General features: G+C 44.6%; 1 protein-coding gene across 1 annotated transcript in view; it reads right to left on the bottom strand.

The window, feature by feature from the left end:
* LOC113960783 (CBP80/20-dependent translation initiation factor-like) overlaps nt 1-18,461 on the bottom strand; it is a 196,488-nt gene that overhangs the window by 97,200 nt on the left and 80,827 nt on the right. Inside the window, 1 exon segment of the mRNA XM_027670535.1 lies at nt 14,998-15,074. Within this exon segment, the coding sequence (XP_027526336.1) occupies nt 14,998-15,074 (77 nt within the window).

Below are 18,461 nucleotides of genomic sequence, written 5' to 3'. Positions count from 1 at the left end.
GGTGAATTTCCAGATCATTGGAGGAGAAAACTTCTCCAAATACTGGCTGATGTCCTCCCACTTCCCGTGCCACTCAGCATTATCCACTCCCAGGACAGGCGTCCAAACAACCTCCCTAGAAGGCCCTGTTCTGACCCTAAACATGGTGTAGACAGTACAGAGCAGACAGAGCAACACTAACAATAACATTATGCTGTCCTTAACATCAAAAGGGAACTCAATATTTTCAAAAACTGTTGTAGCAGGTCTGAAGGGGAAGAAGGAGGTGAAAGGCTGGAAACAACCATTCCCTCCTGTTCCCCCAAAGGGCTGGGTGCGATTTTTAATGAGGTCCCAGAGGTAGCAACCCAAACCAGGACAGGCAAACAGGACTGAATACACATTTACAATGAAATTCATTGCTTCTGATGTTATGATGACATAAACATAGTATACTAATAAAGCAATTTGGATCCCTCTCCCTGGTCTTAAAGAGAGCATCAAAACAGGCAAAGAGTTCCCCATCTGTGGAAATATGAACATGCTCAGTTACAACATCCACGTGAATGCACCAAACAACATGGTGATCAGGGAGTTTCTATATCCAAATAGACAGATGCTTAAAATGAAATTGTGATTCTGACTTCTCTCTCTCTGCCCCACGTTGGGCGCCAAAAATGTGCTGGTTTAAAAGTTAACCAGCAGGGGAAATGAACTCAACTCAAAAGAGAGATTATAAGTCAGAATAACAATTTATTAAAATAATACAATAAGTACAATTATACAGACAGACAAGTGGTTTTAACCTGCAAAACCCAAATGTATAACCCAGCACCCTGGGGTATGAACAAAAGTGGTGTTCCTTGGCCCCCCCCAAGTCCAAAGTAAAGGGAGAGGGGAAAAAAACCTGCTGGTGGGAGAGCTGTTGCAGTCTGGTCAGAGAGTGGTGATTGCAGTCCAGTCGAGGGTGGTGGTCTCAGTCTGGTTGAGAGCAGTGAGCTGTAGTCTGGTTGAGAGCGGTGGTCTGCAGTCTTCCTCTGGGTCCCACGATAACTGGGTCCCAGTTCACTGATAAACGGGTACCTCGTCCTTGGAGAGAGAGTTTCTTGTATAAACTGTTTTAATAGGTGTTCTGTGATTGGCTAATCTTCCTCCAAGGTCACTTGAAGGAGAGGCTGAAGAAGAGAGGATGAAGTAACGCCCCCAGACTCATTTGGAAAAGACCCCCCGAGTGCATTACGCAGGTGCAGGGAAAACCACGCGTGTGCAGAAGAGATGCACTTACATAACCAAAGGAGTGGGACAGAGAGCCTCTGGCTGGGTGGTGATGACCACTCCTGCCTAGGTTGAGGTCACTCAGTTAATTCTATAAAAGCAGATAGCGCTTTCTTGGAGGAGAGCTAGCTTCACATCAAGGACAATGTTGCCTTTTGGCAGGGACGCCTGCCAGTTTGTGAACTTACTGACTCTCCAAGGATGCAGCTTCTGCTATGGGTAATTATAGGTATGCTAGGTCGGTAAGATAACTTTATGGGCAACAGCTGGGTAACTGGGGAGATCGTACTGGGGGCTTATTTCTCTCCTCCTTCCTCCCTTTTGGGTTTGTTCGTTTTGTTGGCCACCTTTTGGTAATAAATATTGGTTTTCGTTGAGCTTTCAACGGTGTCGTGGTTTCAAGATTTCAGTATGCTTGAACTCTCCCTAATACAGTTGTGATGCTGAAGGGAGGAACATCTGAAGCTTGAATCACACAGCAACATCTCCAAGAAAAGCAAGAATTCACCACATAAAATATGCTGCAGTTACTGGGAAATCCTTCTTCTGTCCCTCTCTGCTCATCCTTTGCTGTAAGGACACTGCCTTGCAGGGTACCCTACTTCAGCTACAAGAAAAAGTGTCTAGACAGCACAATGGTCTCTTACCTCTTGACTCCATTTAACATTTATCAACTATTTTCACTTCAAAGGCCAAATTCCAATTCAGCTCAAAACTCCCCCTGACTTCAGTGGGACCAGGGTTTTGGCCATTGGTCAATATGGAAACTAAAGAGACATTCAGAGTCACAAAGAAACTACAGAAGCACTAAAGCAAGGGGAGACAGGGTTACCAAACTGGAAATAGGATGGTATTGCTTCTGCTATAGTTTCGCCACTGATTTTTTTATTTAATTAACTAAATGAGATACCTTTCAACAGAATTTAGATTTGACAAATGACTGCTCTGTCATAGGGGCCTACACAAACAAATCTAAGGCTTCAGTTGTCTTGGTGATTACCAGCCTACATGCTCAGAAATACGGGATTCCTGCAAGTTTTTACTACATCATTTCCTCTCAAGGAAAGGGGCTGAAAGGCACAAGGTTGGGGAAAATAACTCCAGACAAGTGGACAGCTGTGGTCTAAAACACAATTGGTCTGTCCCATCGGCCCTGCTCATATCCCTCGTCTTAGTTTAATGACAATATGTTCAGGAGGTGAGACCTCTAATTAGATGAACCCTCCCTTTTTTTTTTATTTCCCTTCCCCCAATATAGACAAGGTAAAAATTACGAGGAGCCTGAATGAAGAAGGAAAAATATCAATTTTACTAAAAACAAAAAGAAACAAAAGAAACAACAATAGCAGAAAATATTGTCAGAGACTGAAATGGTTAATGGCTTAAACATTGATAAGATCACCAAAAGACTTGTCAAGCTGCAAAGAAACAGCTGCTCATCCAGCAAAGCCCACCCCTCCCTGAATATGCCTACTTCAAAAGGACCTTCATATAAGTGGGTGCCATTGTCCAACTATCCCAGGTGCAGAAGGGTGTGCATACCTGAAGCTACAAACTGGATTTCCAGATAAGGGAAGAGGCTGATAAGAAGCAAATCCTTCCAGATGAGATAATCCTTGTTATCATGCAAATGTCCTCCCTTACATGATGACTCTGCTGTGAAAATCGCTTCGGGGGAACCTCGAAGACATTTCACACCTAGTCTGGGCTATTCATCTCAGATGATGGACCATAATGAACCATGATTGATGCTGACATAATAGGCAGCTGTAATGTCTTAGGAGGTGTCAGAGATTCATGACAATCCCGTGACACCATCCACTGTAAAACTCCCCGCCCCAGGGGAGGTACAAGGCGTTCCAACCTGAACTTAAAATGTATAATAACTCATGAAATCTTTGAGTTTGGTGGGCTTCCCCCACCCCCAATGGATTAAGACCATCACTTCAACCAACAGACATCAAAGCTGCAAAGTTTCATTGCTGGATCCAGTGGGTGGTGATTATATTTATCTTTCCACTTTTATCCTTTCTTTCTCTTCCTTTCCTTATACATTTCTTTAAGTGTTTTTTTTTATGCTTTAATATTGCTGTATTACTATAGATGATAACAACCCAAATGGCTATACATACGTTTTCCTTTGAAACAAAATTGTTCTAAAATAAACCGTACATATATATATTTACAAACACCAATTATTCAGTGTTGTTTCACTCTAATCCACCCCAAGAGATTTATTAAAAAGAACCTGGGTTACCCTCCCCTTCTGGGGCAGGTCGTAACAAATATTACCTAGCTACCCCCTCCCCCTTAGGTTAACACAAAACCTGGAAGGATATTTCATCTGAAGGAAAGTCCTATGCTGCCAAGGTGGTGGTGTGGGTTCCGACATAGCAAGCCATGTGAAGTGAGAATGGTGGGGTCAGGCTGACACTGGCGCAGTTCTGGGGCTGGGTGGTCTCAGGCCATGGGGCAGCGGTGCTTTGTGCAGCTCCTGAGAGGGGAATCCCCAAGCTGGTGGCAGTGGCTCGTTGTGCCAGGACAGCTCAGCTGGGGCTGGGGTGGGCTTGGTCTGATGTGAACAACGGCTGTGGCTAAGGCAGAAAACATCACAGCTGAGGCAGAGCGATCCTCCGGAAGAGGCTCCAAGGGTCTGCAGTGCTCCAGCAAGCAAACACCAGGTACCAAGACAGAGAGTTCAGGCCTGTGCCTGCCTTTTTATCTCCTGTCTCCCAAGTTCCTGGGATGCTTCACTCCAGGGACCTGCCTTTCTGGCAGGTCCCGAGATGCTGGGGGACCAAAGCATCCTGAGATGCTTTGGGTCTTCCCCAAACCAACTCAGATGAGGAGGTGGTCCCTCACTCTCTGAATCACGTGGTAGTATGAAAAAAATCACTAAAAATCCTTCCCATTTAACTAAAACTACAACAACCCCCAAGCGAGAAAAGTCCTCCGAGAGCCCCCACCATTTGTCTGGCATGTGGAGAGCTGGAGGACAATGCGGGGTTACATTCTCCTGGTGGTTACATGGAGATTTGATTAGGCAATTCTTTAAATCACTGAGAGGTAAGGAGCTACATTAGAGTGCTAGTCTGATGAGGAGCAGCTGAGGGAGCTGGGGGTGTTCAGCCTGGAGAAAAGGAGGCTCAGGAGAGATCTTCTTGCTCTCTACAACTACCTAAAAGGAGGTTGTAGCCATATGGGGGAGTCAGTCTCTTCTCCTAAGCAACAAGCAACAGGGCAAGAAGAAATGGCCTCAAGTTGAGCCAGGTAAGGTTTAGATTTGATATTAGGGAAAATGTCTTCCCTGAAAGGGTTGTCAAACATTGGAACAGGCTGCCCAGGGCAGTGGTGGAGTCACCATCTCTGGAGGGATTTAAAAGATGTGTGGATGTGGCACTTGGGAACATGGTTTAGTGGTGGGCTTGGCAGTGCTGGGTTCATGGTTAAACTCGATGATCTTAGAGGTATTTTTTAACTTAAACGATTCTGTGATTCTATACATTCCCAGTGGCACTTGAGACATTTACCCCGTGATGCAGACCATCCCGTATGGCCAAATGGACTGAGATCCTGTGCGTGTGCTCAGGGACTGGGTGCTCTGGACATGCTGGTTCTTGCCTTTGAAGAACCTTCCTGGACACCATGCTTGCCCTCAATCCCAAGCAATTCTCCCATGGGACAAAACACTCCAAGACATGCTAAGTTCCTTGCAGGGAAGGGATTCTGGTTTTGTCCTGCTTTTGTGCAGAGCCCAATACCTGGTGGGCACGACCAGGGACACCTAGCATTTAACAATTGTGATAGACTGAAATGTTGTTAATGTCTTAAACATTGTCAAAATCATAGAAAGATTTTTTGTCAAACTGCAAGGAAGCAACTGCCTGTCTGTGACCAGGGAAGCACACCCCCCTTCAATATGCCTCCTGACTGGAATTTGGACTGTGATGGGAACTTGAGATAAGACTTTTGTCTAATTACCTCAGGTCTAAGGAGAAGTAAGCAAGGCTCAGGGAAGAAGAATGTATCTGTGTTAAGAATCAAGCCTAGCTGGCCTCAGTGGTGGAGGATAAGGGTTTTGGGTGTGTGATGGCAAAATCTCTCCACACAAAACAAAAAGAGTAAACCCCCCCTCCAGGAAGACTACATACACATGGGACATTCACATGAGAGGCAGCTGAGAAGGGGTCATAAACCATCAAAGACCCCCAAAGCACCCCCCAGACTCATTCCTGAGGCCTTCCACCACCAGAGGACTGCACGTGATCCAAGTGGTGCGACAAATACAGAGCCTGTTGCAAGACACTGAAAAGCTTCCCCCCCCCAGGGGAGGTGCCTGGGCATCTCCTAGACATGTATTAATCCATTAATCCATTGTGGGACCCCCACCACCAAGAAGACCAGAAGAAGAGGACCCATGGGATGCTGTCAGATTCCTCGGAGTGGTGATATATTTTCTATTTAATCTCTCTCTGTCACTCTTTTTCTTCCCTGCCCCCTCCTTTTTCCTATTTCTGTCTCTCTCTCTCTCTGTCTACCTCATATTTACTGTTAAATAAAATCCATACTGTTGACTTTGGCATTGAATCCGAAAAATCAGTCTGAGAAACTGCTCAGAGACTTTTTTTATCTTTAAGCAGCAAGGTATTTGTTTATTCAACGTTGGGAGCAAGCAAGCTCGTGCTGGGCAAACTTGCTCGACTTGCAAGTGCAAAACTAAGCCATTTTATACACTTTAGATACATGGTTACATCATTTATTATGCATATTAATAAGTAGGCTAGTCTCTGGGCGGAGTCTTTCCAGACATGCGCAATCTTCTACTGTGGGGGTCTTCTGCTCAAGCCTTCATCCCTCTGGTGGTCACCATGGACGTCTTCCTCAATTTGACCTCTTCAATTAGGTGACCTGAATTCTTCAAGCTTGCAAAATCCTGGCTCTGGGCCTTCTATATCTTATTCAAACGTCTAGTTTACCTAATTTATTATTGTGTGTGTGTACTACTCCTATTCTTTCTATAATAAGGCCTTTGGTCCAGTGAGCAGAACAGAACATGATATTAACCAGTGCTCCTAAAATGTTCTTCTAACAAAACAGGTATTGAGGTTTCTTAGCAGGCCAAGATATCTCAGTTAACTCTTCTAGGCCTGGCTCCTGTTTCAGCATATGGTCTTGTTTGCACCTTAATTCAGACAGAGGCATTTCTAATAATTTTAATAACCAGATCATAACAACTAATATGGGCTTGCAGCCACTCAGGCGAGAGGTTGAGAATGAAGAGCATTGCCATGGCCAAGGGATGCATCCTTTGGCCATGGGATATGGGCATCCTTCTGCATCTCCTTCATCCTTCTGGTGATTAAATGAAAACATTCCTCATGGCATTTAGCAGACAGTAAGTTTCTCTCCACTCTTTCTTCTGCCCAGGCAGGATCTCATCTGTGTGCCAGGATCAGGCCCAGAAATATGATGCTAAGTCTTGGGACTATCTCATGATCAGCTTTGATATTAACATGCCTGTAATTAATTAGCAATTGCCATTATAAGGGATAAAGATCTGCTGCAGAAATGGACTCTGTGGTACTTTCCACTCCCATAAGGACCCTAGATCCCATTTATCTTCCACACCCCTCAAAGCTGGAGGAGCAGAGCATCCCCAAGGCATGCAGCAACTGTACCTGTGAATGGAGGACTGGTGGGGCTGCCTTTATGGGTTGAAGTGCCACTTTTTCCCACCTTCTTTTTGAAAATCCCACCACAATTCTTCATTCACTCTTAGTCACCACTGAAAGAGTTAAATTCACAAAGATGGATAACAACTGGGTTCTTCCCAGCTGTACTAGCTAGCTGTCTGGAATATTCAGCCTGAAAAGGGAAAGGGTAGGAAGAAATGAAGTCGTTTGAAACATCCCCTGAACAAATCAATTGATCCAGGCACAGCCTTTCTGAACTGAGCATATTCCAGCCAGACCAGCTGCTTCACCTCATGCAATGCAGCTCCACAAATAACTGGACTGGCACCCACGAGCAGACGCTGCCAGAGGGGTTTGCGCTGAGGTAAAAAATGCCCATCATCACTGGCTTTGGGCACCTAAGGGACATTGTGGTCCAAACTGGAGGGCCTGAAGGATCCCAGTTAGGAGCTAGTGGAATTTTATAGCATCTAAAACTGGTCCTGGAGGTCTAGGGAATATTGTTATTAATATAATGAGGAGTAAGGTCTGAATTTCTATTCTAGAGGCCTGACTTCCCCCAAAGTATTCTTCACCAAGCCTATCTCCATCAAAGGCACTCTGATGTTTTACACTCATGTATAATGGTAACTCAGAATTGCTTTGTTGCAGGGAGCATCACAGTCCACACAATTTAATCAAAAACCTCAAAACCCCACAGAAAGCAACAACCAGTTCCAAGGATGAAGAACATGGGACTTGCATATCTTTTCCCTTTGGCTTTCTCTCTAAAACTGGTTTCAATTGGCTTCAGTTTAATTTCTGTTTGCATTTTTCTCAGATGAGAAGGGAAGAAGATGTCATGTTCACTTCTGAAAACAAAAATGGAGTTATTCACACTTCTTTTATGCCTTTCTGTCACTAGGGTAAAGGCTATCCTGATCACTAGACTGAGTCCATACGTCTGGACGGACACAGCATTTTGGAAGCGTAGTAAATCCACCTGTCAAAATGGTGGTGATCAGGATTTAAAAGCATCATTGAACAGCTGAGATGCAGCATGTGCTTTAGATCTTACATGTACACATCCTTGAAAATATACAATGAACTCCAGAAGAAAAGCGCAGCCAACAAAACCAACGCTATGAGGGTAGAGATGTTTCTAATGAGTCTCACAGCATCTGGCTGCTGGGAAAAGCATTACAAAAGCTTCCCATGAGCTGCCTACATGGGCAAAACTCCTCTTGTCACCACCTTGGTCCTGGGGTACAGATGCTGCTGACAACCCTCCTTTGAGTCTGGACATCACATCTGTCTTGTTTGCTAGAGTTGATTTGGTTTACCCTTTACAACATAATTAGACTCACTATAAACCAACAGGGTAGCATTGATTTTTACAGTGGGGGAGGTGAAACACTGGCACAGGTTGTCCAAAGAGGTTGTAGATGTCCCATGGAAACGTTCAAGGTCAGGCTGGACAAGGCTCTGAGAAATCTGATCTAGTTGATGATGTCCCTGCTCACTGCAGGGGGGTTGGACCAGATGACCTTTAAAGGTCCCTTCCAACCCAAACCATTCTGTGATTCTGTGATTATATGATGGAAGGGCTTCACACAGAGACACCCAAGGTGCTCATGCAATAATGCATCCAAAAAAGTAGTGTAGGATTGACATTAAGCACGGTTCACCATAGGATGTACTATCTTCTGCTATGGGATGCCGACTGATTCAGCCTTTCCAAACACAGAAACAGACCTGATTTCTCCCTGTGCCTTCCTACAGCATCACTTCACACCATTGGTGTCAGTTACTTCTCCCACCACAGTGCTAGACACCCCATTCAAAGGACCACCGGATGAGCCCCCAGGATGTGCTGCAGGAGCAGAGACAGCACTGCTGGGCTGAAAGGACACAGTACAAAGTGCATCAGAGTAGACTCAGCAAAGCAAACTTGTCTGCTGCTGAAGTCCAATAAAGTCCTCACATTCTGCAATGCTTGACCACACAGGCTACCTGAGTCAACTATTTTCTCATAAGCTTCATGGAAATGAATCTTTGGGAGGAATTTCAGTAGCTGTTTTGCAACACAAGCTTGGGAAAGACATCCTAAGTACAGATGGCATGCAAGATAGCTCCAAAACGGCTCTTCGAATGCTTTGCTGGATCTCCCACAAATCATTAGGGATGTCCAGATGGAGGCCCTTGTTGCACAGAGTGGGCAACCAGCTAGGAAGATGGCCCCCGGACTTCAAGACTGACTGCCCAGACTGGTGTAGAAATCACTGCAGTGATTTCATGTAGAAATTGCTTGAAAATGATGCTCTGAATAAACTGCATTACTTGGAACTATGGTTTTGGATTCTTAGCACACTGTAAACATGATTGCAAAAATTATGTGAAAACCACTGAAAAATACAGTGACAAGAAATTGAATCCAGTTTAGTTTAAACTTGAAATACACAACCAGAGTACAAAACATTTCCCAAAAATCTGCTGACCACAAACACAGACAGATCCTAGACTACTGGTAAGAATGTGACTTGAATGAATATAGGTTCATCTTTTATTACTTTGCAATAAAAGAGCTTATACTTTAAACTTCAGACCGCCTCCTTTAAAAATTCCTTGTACACATACATGGCTAGGCTTCGCAAACGAAGATTTGAGAAGGACTCTACCCACACTTGCTACAAGCGCGCTGGTGGCTAAAAAGGCCAATGCGAGATAGACAAGTCCGGTTGCAAAAGGCACAGCAGAAAGACTCCTTAGGTGGTATCGACAAGACACGGTTCTTTCTACATTGTCTTTTCTCCTCGAGAGTGATCCTGCGTGCATTCTCAAAGGAAGCAGTAGCATTATAGATAGTGTGCCTCCAGACCTCCCGATTGGAGGCCAGAGTAGACCAATGATGCTGATCAATATGGCGAAGGCTGAGAGATTGTTTAAGGGAGTCCTTGTAAATCCTATCTAAACTGGGCAATGTTTCTTATCACTCCTACAAGGCTAGTGTAAACCTCTGTCCACCTGTTTTTTGGGCCGTGCAGTTTGGCCAGCTGAGCCTTCCATCCTAAAACACATCATACCAGGATGTCATGGGAACTGGTGAAACCCTGTGCAGTACCAAGTTGACTTGCAAGGCTTCAATAGATACTTAAGAAATGGTGGGTTTGGGAACTTTTTAAAAAACATAGGGCCAAACTCAGAGCCCACCTGCTCAAGGAGACCATGTCCCAGCACAGCTTGTGGTCTGCTAGCAGAGAGGCATTGGGTTGGGAAGGGTTGGAGGAGGGGACTTGAGAAATGGGTCTGTTGTGCCTCATATCCCAGAATATTTTTTTCTTGCAGGAGACGTCCTGCCACTGCCCAGGAAAACTCCCTTCTTCCCTGGAGTAATTGCCTATGGAAGGTCAAACCAAGTTGCCCTCGATGATATCTCGGTAGGATTGATCTTGTATGGCAGCAAACAGCAGAATAGCATTTGGGACAATAAAACCCTTGTTGATATTTGACAGTTGCTCACATGGACATCTATGAAAAAACTTGCCTCTGCTGCTCTCCTTCAATGATCCCATCAAGCAATGATGTCCTCCATCACCCTCATCAGGAGGTGGAAATTACATCTCATGTGTCTAAGCCAACAGAGAAAACACCGGGATTTCTGCTGGGTGAGGCGGGGAGGGCGAAACTTCTCCCTAGTCTCCTTCCCTGATTATAAGCTCTTTGCGGTAGGGATCTCACCACCTCCTGTAGGCTTTTACAGCACCCTGTGGAATCAAACCCTCCACCAGATGTGACTCTGATGTTGATCACTGTTAGTGAAAACGTGTCCAACAGAGCCACAGTGGTTCTTAACTGGGAAAGTCGAAGACTGTTTTGATAACACCTCTAATTTGCTCTTAATGTCTATCTTATGCAAGAAATGAGGCATGTATCCCACGGAAAAATGACTTGTGGAATGCAAAAACATATCCTATAAGCAAGGAGAGAGCTATGGTTGCACAACCCATAGGGTCATTTCTCCCCAGGGGAGTGAAAGGTACATGACAGAGACCTCAAGTAGGTGAACTGTGCTGCACTGCAATGCGGTGACAGCATTTCCCGAGGAAAGGTGACAGAAAGGAAGCAGGGACAGGCACTATTAATAGCACTGCGGGACATCAGCATAATTTTGTATGAGAAACTAAAGGTGCTTCACTAGCCCAAGACATGGCCCCTTCTGAATGTCACCATCAGGGAGGGAAGAGGAGCCTGCATATGCTTGGGGGGGAAAACTGATATCATTTATAAGACTAGCTGGAAACAAATAGGCACATTTCTGGGTACCAATGTGCCTTATCAGCTTTTTTGTAATAGCTGTGTTATATAAAGTACCAACCAACCTGAAGGTCAGCTACAACCAGGATGGACCTGTGTATCGAGCAGAGGTCAGCCTGGGGGTTGACTCCTCAACCCAAGCTGAATGTCCGCTTGTGAGCAACGACTCCTGCACATGGCAGGAGGATGCCCACCATGGTCACCTGGGATGTGTCATCCTTCTTGGATGAGGCAGGTCCCAAGCAGGGAAAGATGGTGCACCAAGTAAAGGCATTGCTTGTGGGATCTGGGGCACTGCTTAGTGCCAAGTGCTCACCACCTTCAGGAGAAGGGGAAAAGCTGCCTGATGAAAACCAGACCCAACTGTGCCAGGGCTTTGGGGCCACACCTGCTCTAACTAATGAAGCAGGACAACCTCTTCTCTTCTTGCAAATTCATTGCATGTCAACCCTACTCCCATCCTTGGCTGCTACCAACCTTTCCTAACCCTCTCCCAACCCATGCACTGCCAAATGGCCCTGCTCATTCTCTCCCAAGCCTCACTGTCTTCAATACCCCATCCACAGTCGTGCAATTTTGAGTCTCTCCGTATCCAGATGAGGTTTAAAACAAAAAACCCAGAACTCACAACTGTTTTGCTGGACATAAAATCTCACCCTGAGGAATGTTTATATCACCTGTGTGGCTTCACCAGCTCTGAAATGAAGCTTTTCTCTCCCAGAATGATGCCTGGGACATTAAGGTAATAGCACTGCAATAAAGTATAAACAGCTTTGCAACCTGTTTGTGCTCCACAGAATCATTTAGGTTGGAAAAGACCTCTGAGATCATCGAGTCCAGCCTTTGACTAGTCACCACCTTGCCACTAGACCATGGCACTAAGTGCCACATCCAGTCATTTCTTGAACACCTTCAGGGATGGTGACTCCACCACCTCCCTGGGCAGCCCATTCCAATGTTTAACAACCCTTTCTGTGAAGAAATTCCTCCAATGCAGTCTGTTTTTTTTTCCTATTCCCTTTTTTCCTCCTATTTGTACCTCCCCCCCATTTCTACCATGCTCTTCTCATAAAATAACAATTCTGAGACCTCATTAACTGCTAGAAATCAATTTTTAGGAGCAAATGCTCTCTGGGGGCAACTCAAGCAGCACTATGAGGACTAAAACTCCCCTCCTAGTCCCAAATGCACTGCAGAGATAAGGGGATCTTGAAAACCCCCAGCATCAAACCACAAGGCATGGGGAAAGGGGGGCTGCTGAGGTCCCCAGCCAATGTCTAGGGGATGGGACCATGACTTTTCTGCTTAAATATTTAAGAGACTGTTGTTTCACTCCAACTCCCTCTACTAGGGCTTCTTAGCTTTTTGCAATTAAAATTATGCTTTTCGATCTAAGCTTTTACACCACTGTGGAGGACTTGGTCAGGACTGCATACCCTCCGCTCTTTCCATTTTATTAAATATGTGACTGATTAGGGCTGAAACAACCCCATGTCTCCTCCTGAATGATGCTGTATCAACTGGGTTTTCAGGCTTTTGTCTCTCCTCCTGGGATATTATCCCAATGATTAGGTCTGGGCTGCATCTCACCCCTTCATCTTCCAACCCCAGTCCAAGGCAGTTTCTTTGCTATCTCTCCTTGCCATCCATGCAGGAGGAGGGGATGCCCTGGGGGGCTGAATGCTTCTGTCTGCTAATGGTTTATCTGAAGGGATGAGAAAGAAAAAGAAATAGAAAGGCACATCTAGTGTGATCTCTCCAACTGGCTGGTTTTTTGGATGGGAGGGAAGAACCAACATGCAGTTCCATGGCTCTGGTCCAGTTTTGGGCAAAGGGGGTTCAGGCAGGAGCCCCCTTGGCTCTGAAAGTATCCTTTCACACAGCATCATGCACTCTTTGGATGGGAAAGGAAGATCCGCTCGGTGAACTGGGATGGGAGCAAAATCCTCCAACCTCCACTGCAAATTTCTTGGAGAGCCCACCCCAGCACTATGAGGAAGCCCACCCAACTTGCTCTTGCTACACAATCAGACTTCAGCTTGGTTTTAACCATGTTTTGGTGATCACAGGGCCACAACCCAGCTGAAACAAGACCTTTCTTTTTCATAAATCACAAGACTAAATTGGCTTTTAAATTGTGTACAGAAAAAAAGGAGGGAGCCCCAAAGAAGAGAGAAATGGAGTTTGCTGCTGATGAACTGCACTGCCCACAACAGAATGTTTCTAGACTGCTTAAGCAAACTCTTTGTCAGTTGTTTTTTTGGTCATTGGTAAAATTTGGGAAAACCAAATCATGCACAGAGTTAGCTACATCATGGCTGTTCACGAGTCGAGAAGCAATGGGGAGATTTGAGGACATACTCCAACTATTATTACAGGTAGGATTTCACTGAAAATCCCCCGTGAGGCATGACAGCTCAAATACAGATTTCAGCTCATTCTAGGAGAAAACATTGACCGCTTTTTCTGCTGTTCAATCACATTAACCTTGCAAACTCCTGCTTTTAGAAACACTTTATTGCCCCGGTTGTGTTCTCTCAACCACAGCAGAACATGTCGGCAGAAATAAAGCTGCATGTACAACTAACTCACTTATTCCCCATTTATTTTCACATTAAACCATAGTCATGATTCCTATCAAGGACTCTCAATGCCCTTGTATAATTAAATATGCAATTTACACAATTAAATATCCAATTGACCCAATTAAATTAACTTAATGTATTGAAATCACCAATGCCACAGGAACTCAGCTGCCTATTTAGCACATCCCCTCCTTCACACATCTGAGGGTCACTGCAACCTGCTCTCAACCAAACCATGTCCACTTTGTAGGCAACCCTGAATGTCAGAAAATTTTACCTTTCAATAGAAAGAAAAAGCAAGTCCCAAGGACTCAAAGCTTTTGCAAATAATACCTTGCCAACTGTCTCTTCTAATACAAGTGGGGGGATCTGACTATGCTGGAATAAGTATAAAGGGAAGAGAAGGTCCTTAAGATACTCCTGTAGCAATATAGGACATAACCTGTAGCCATATAGAATAATGAATGTAGCTTAAAACTATGTAGCAAACCATGTACCTTGACCTATATTAAAGGTCAGCAGTCTCAGAAGAAAGGAATTTCTTAAGAGATAGAAGGTCTCCTTATTCTGAAGCAGAAATGATAAAAGGAACAGGCCAGTCAAAACTAGCCTTGTTCTCTGGCAAAGTTCCAAAGGGCATGAAGATGTGCCAAAAGTAAGGGTTCGAGAAAAGGAGAGCATGAGGAAGACTACAGAACAAACAGAATGACCACGGACTCAAAATGGGAGGCGTGTCAATGGGAGGAACAGTTCTGGGAAAGGGGGTGAACAGGATTAGGTAATGCTTGAATTGTTAATTAGGTAACTGAATAAAGGAAGGAGGCTTTTGTAACTCAGGTATGCACAATTTGGAAAAAATATTCTCTTGTGCATCCAGCGTGGTTAAATAAAAGAAGGCTTTGCTCCCTAAAACTCAAAAAAGGGTCTTAGAGAGTTTCTTTATATCTGGTTTTCTGGCAACAAACCAAGATTTAAAAGACAAACCGGGGGGATTTGCTTCCAGGACTGTATTTTCAGGACATTACTGTTCAAATAAGGGTTTATGCATTAACCCAACACTGGCAGCTGCTAAAGAGCAGTATTGTCCAAAGACACTCCATGAGACAGTAGGAGAAGATGTACAACAAAGAAGAGTAGATTTATAAAAAAAACATAAAAGAGGTTTCACCTACCTCCGGTCATTTCTCCTCCTTCTGAACAGTTTTTTGGTGTGTGCGATTTCAGCTTGATGAGGCAATGAATGGTAACCCTGTAAAACAGAAGGAAATGCAGTAATCAGCTCCAAGAGACAGGAGGCATCAATATGGAAGGGATCAGAGTGAGACAGAGCTGCACACTCAACATGTCAGTGTGATAAAAGAAACAGTTGCCATTCAAACATCCTTACAACATCTCAGACCCTATTGAAGCAGGACTGGAAATCCACAGACTTGCACCCTCTCAGGGTTGGTGCAATAAGCAGGACATGAAGTTGTCTGCAATTCCTGTATGGGAGAAACCACATGGGGCAAATAACTGGGCTGTGATGGTCAATAAAGACAAAAAGAGATAATTTGCTTATCAAATTATATTTGTAATACTGTAATTGTGAACTGTGATGTTATGTTATCATGACGAATTATATTCTATGTTACCTCTAGATTTTAGATATCTATGTAGAAAGTATTTTCCCTAGCAACTGCAGCAGAACCTGTCAAGGAAGACATAAAACAGGAGAAAGGCCCCTAAAACGAAAACACTCTTAGCCGACACAATCTGATAAGAGGAAGGAGGCGGTCAGACCTGATAAGAAAGAAGACGCCAGGAGGAGCTGATAAGAAAGACAAGAAACAGGGAAGAGAAGATTCCTTAGCAACAAAGGCAGAGCATGCGCAGAATGAACTGGTAACAAGAAACTTAGGAGGAGATTTGGGGCTATAAAAAGGAAAACTGAAACTTATTGAACTCGCGGACTATTGAGGGGGGGCAAAAACCCCGTCTGCCCAGCGCTGCTTGCTCGTTTGCCTTAAATAAAACTTTTGTAAAACTTTAAAAGAGTTTTGCTCTCGTTTACCGATAACATGGGCCATGTATGGGTAGATCCCAATACACACCATTGGCAGGGAATTCACCCACTTCACACATGACACTGCTGACACTGGTGCACCTAAACTACCCACTTTTACTGAGCTGTTTCATTTGTGTATTTATCTAAACCCCAGCTGCACAAATGTCTTTAAAGGGATGATGCTCAGCCGCCTTTTGAGGATATTGGAGTAAGCCAACAGGAGCTACAGTTGGCAGGTCTGTTGGAGCTGTGCCCCCATGCCATTAGCAAGTCAACAACCACATCACGAGCACCTCACTGAGCCTGCCCACCACTAGCTAGCCCCTGAGGAAGGGACAGGCAGCATCCACCTTACTGGAAACAACTGAGATGACAAGGATGTTAGATGGTCCAAGCCAAGACAGTGTAAAAGCTATGTGTAACTGTATTGGGTCTGGCTGAGCTGATGTTCATTTCCCTTTAGTAGCCCTCACAGTGCTGGGCTTTGCATTGGTAGCTAGAAGGGTGTTGATAACACACTGGTGTTTTGGCTTCTGCTGAGCACAGCATCAGCACTGTAACATTCCTTCCTCAGTCAAGGGCTAGATTCTGGGAGGGGACACAACCAGGCCAGCTGACCCAAACTGACCAAAGGGATATTCCATATCATAGGACATCAGCTCAGATATAAAAGCTAAGGGAAGGAGCAGGAAGGCAGGCATTCATTGTCTCCAATAGCTGCCTGCTGAGAAACTGTTATGCGTGCTGAAGCCCTGCTTCTCGGAAGTGGCCGGCCATCACTGCTGATGGGAAGTGGAGAATAAACCATTATCCTTTGCTTTGCTTTTGTGCACGCAAGCTTTTGCCTAACTTCTGCTTTGATAAACTGCCTTATCCATACCCACTAGCTGTTCTCCATTTTACTCTCTCCCCTGTCTGTCTGGGGAGTGATAGAGTGTCTGAGTGGTCACCTGGCATCCAGTCAAGGTCAACCCACCACAGTCCTTTTTGGCGCACAACATGGGGCATGATAAAGGCAGTTAAATATATATATTGCATGCTATAGTAATAGTAGCTATTGAATAGCAAGCTCCTGTGCGGGACACAGAGTCTAGCTGCACTGCTTATCACTTTGTTTTGGGAACATACTAATCTAAACAATGGCTCCGTGCTTTGCCTTTACACTAATGGCCTTGTTATGCTTGGGGAGTTATCTTCTGGGGAGCTATCTGGGGATGATGGAGGAATGCACCCTTCCCCCCCTCCCTGACATTGATATAAATGGCTTTATAAGGAAGTCTTCTGTGCTCCTTGCTAACTAATCCTTATGTGAGCAGTTTAGTAATGTGTTATAGTTTCATACCTTTTTTTTTTTGGTGAATTTTCCACACCAGCAGTCTTTGCTAGGGTGAGATACACATCAGGTTTCATTATTTGTCTAGCTCAGGCCTTAATGACCGTCCTATTGAAAAGTTAAATAACCTCGGCTCACGGGTTGAATTGCTTAAGGGAAATCCCATCCCCCCCTGTAGCCACGGGCTGAGGGGTCAGCCGAGGTGGGGGATGGGGTGGGGAGCATTAGGCAGTAAGCTTTTTAGACTGAGGGATGGGGAATTTATTCCACTTCTGCCCTGCTTCTTTGGTGGGGTGAAGGGAGACCTCAGTTTTCCACCAGTGCTGATTTCCATCCCCTGCTGGTTCCATTGCCTTCAGCACTCAGTGGTTGCTTTGCTCAGATTTGCCGTAGTTTAAGAGGGATCCTGGCTCGTCCCCCGACCACCTACTTTTGGGTCTCTGTATCAGTTTGGCCTGGCTCTCCCGCCAAGCCCAAGCTGTCTCCTCCCCCCTCCTGCTCTCCTCAAGCGAGGAAAAAAAACCGAACCACAGGGAAAAAAACTGAAAGAAGTTCGAACGAAACGGGATTATATCAAATATATATATATATATTACATATATTTACAGTTATATATACAATTGGAATATATTATAAACAACGGGGAGCTCCCGAGGGGGAAAAAGGGAAAAGGGAGGGGGAAAACGGATAAAAAGAAACCTAAAACCAAATATCTCCTAAATATACCCGTTAATAGAGAGCTAATGAATAAATACAAAAATGAATTAAATACTGCCCTTGTGATAGTCAATAAAGACAAAAAGAGATAATTTGCTTATCAAATTACATTTGTAATACTGTAATTGCAAACTGTAATGTTATGTTATCATGGCGAACTATATTCTATTATGTTACCCGTAGATCTTAGATATATATGTAGAAAGAGATCTCCCTAGCAACAGGAGCAGAGTTTGACAAGGAAGACACGAAACAGGGAAGAAGGGGCCCCTAACAACAAAAACAGAGTCTGTGCGACACAGCTGATAAGAGGAAGGAGGCAGACAGACCTGATAAGAAGAAGACAGGCAGAGCTGATAAGGAAGAAAAGAAACAGGGAAGAAGAGGCCCCTAGCAACAAGAACAGAGCATGCGCAAACTGAACTGATAATGAAAAAAAAAAGAAAACAGGAGGAGACCCTGGGGAAGGCGGGAAGCTATAAACCTATAAAAAAGACAAACTGAAACTTATTGAATTTGCGGACCGTTGGTGGGGCAAG

The sequence above is a fragment of the Neopelma chrysocephalum genome, unplaced genomic scaffold (assembly GCF_003984885.1).
Source record: "Neopelma chrysocephalum unplaced genomic scaffold, ASM398488v2 Primary Assembly neopelma1_96887, whole genome shotgun sequence".
NCBI classification, from domain to species: Eukaryota; Metazoa; Chordata; class Aves; order Passeriformes; family Pipridae; genus Neopelma; species Neopelma chrysocephalum.
Note: the sequence above shows the minus strand (reverse complement) of the source record. Positions and strands in the feature narration are given on the sequence as shown.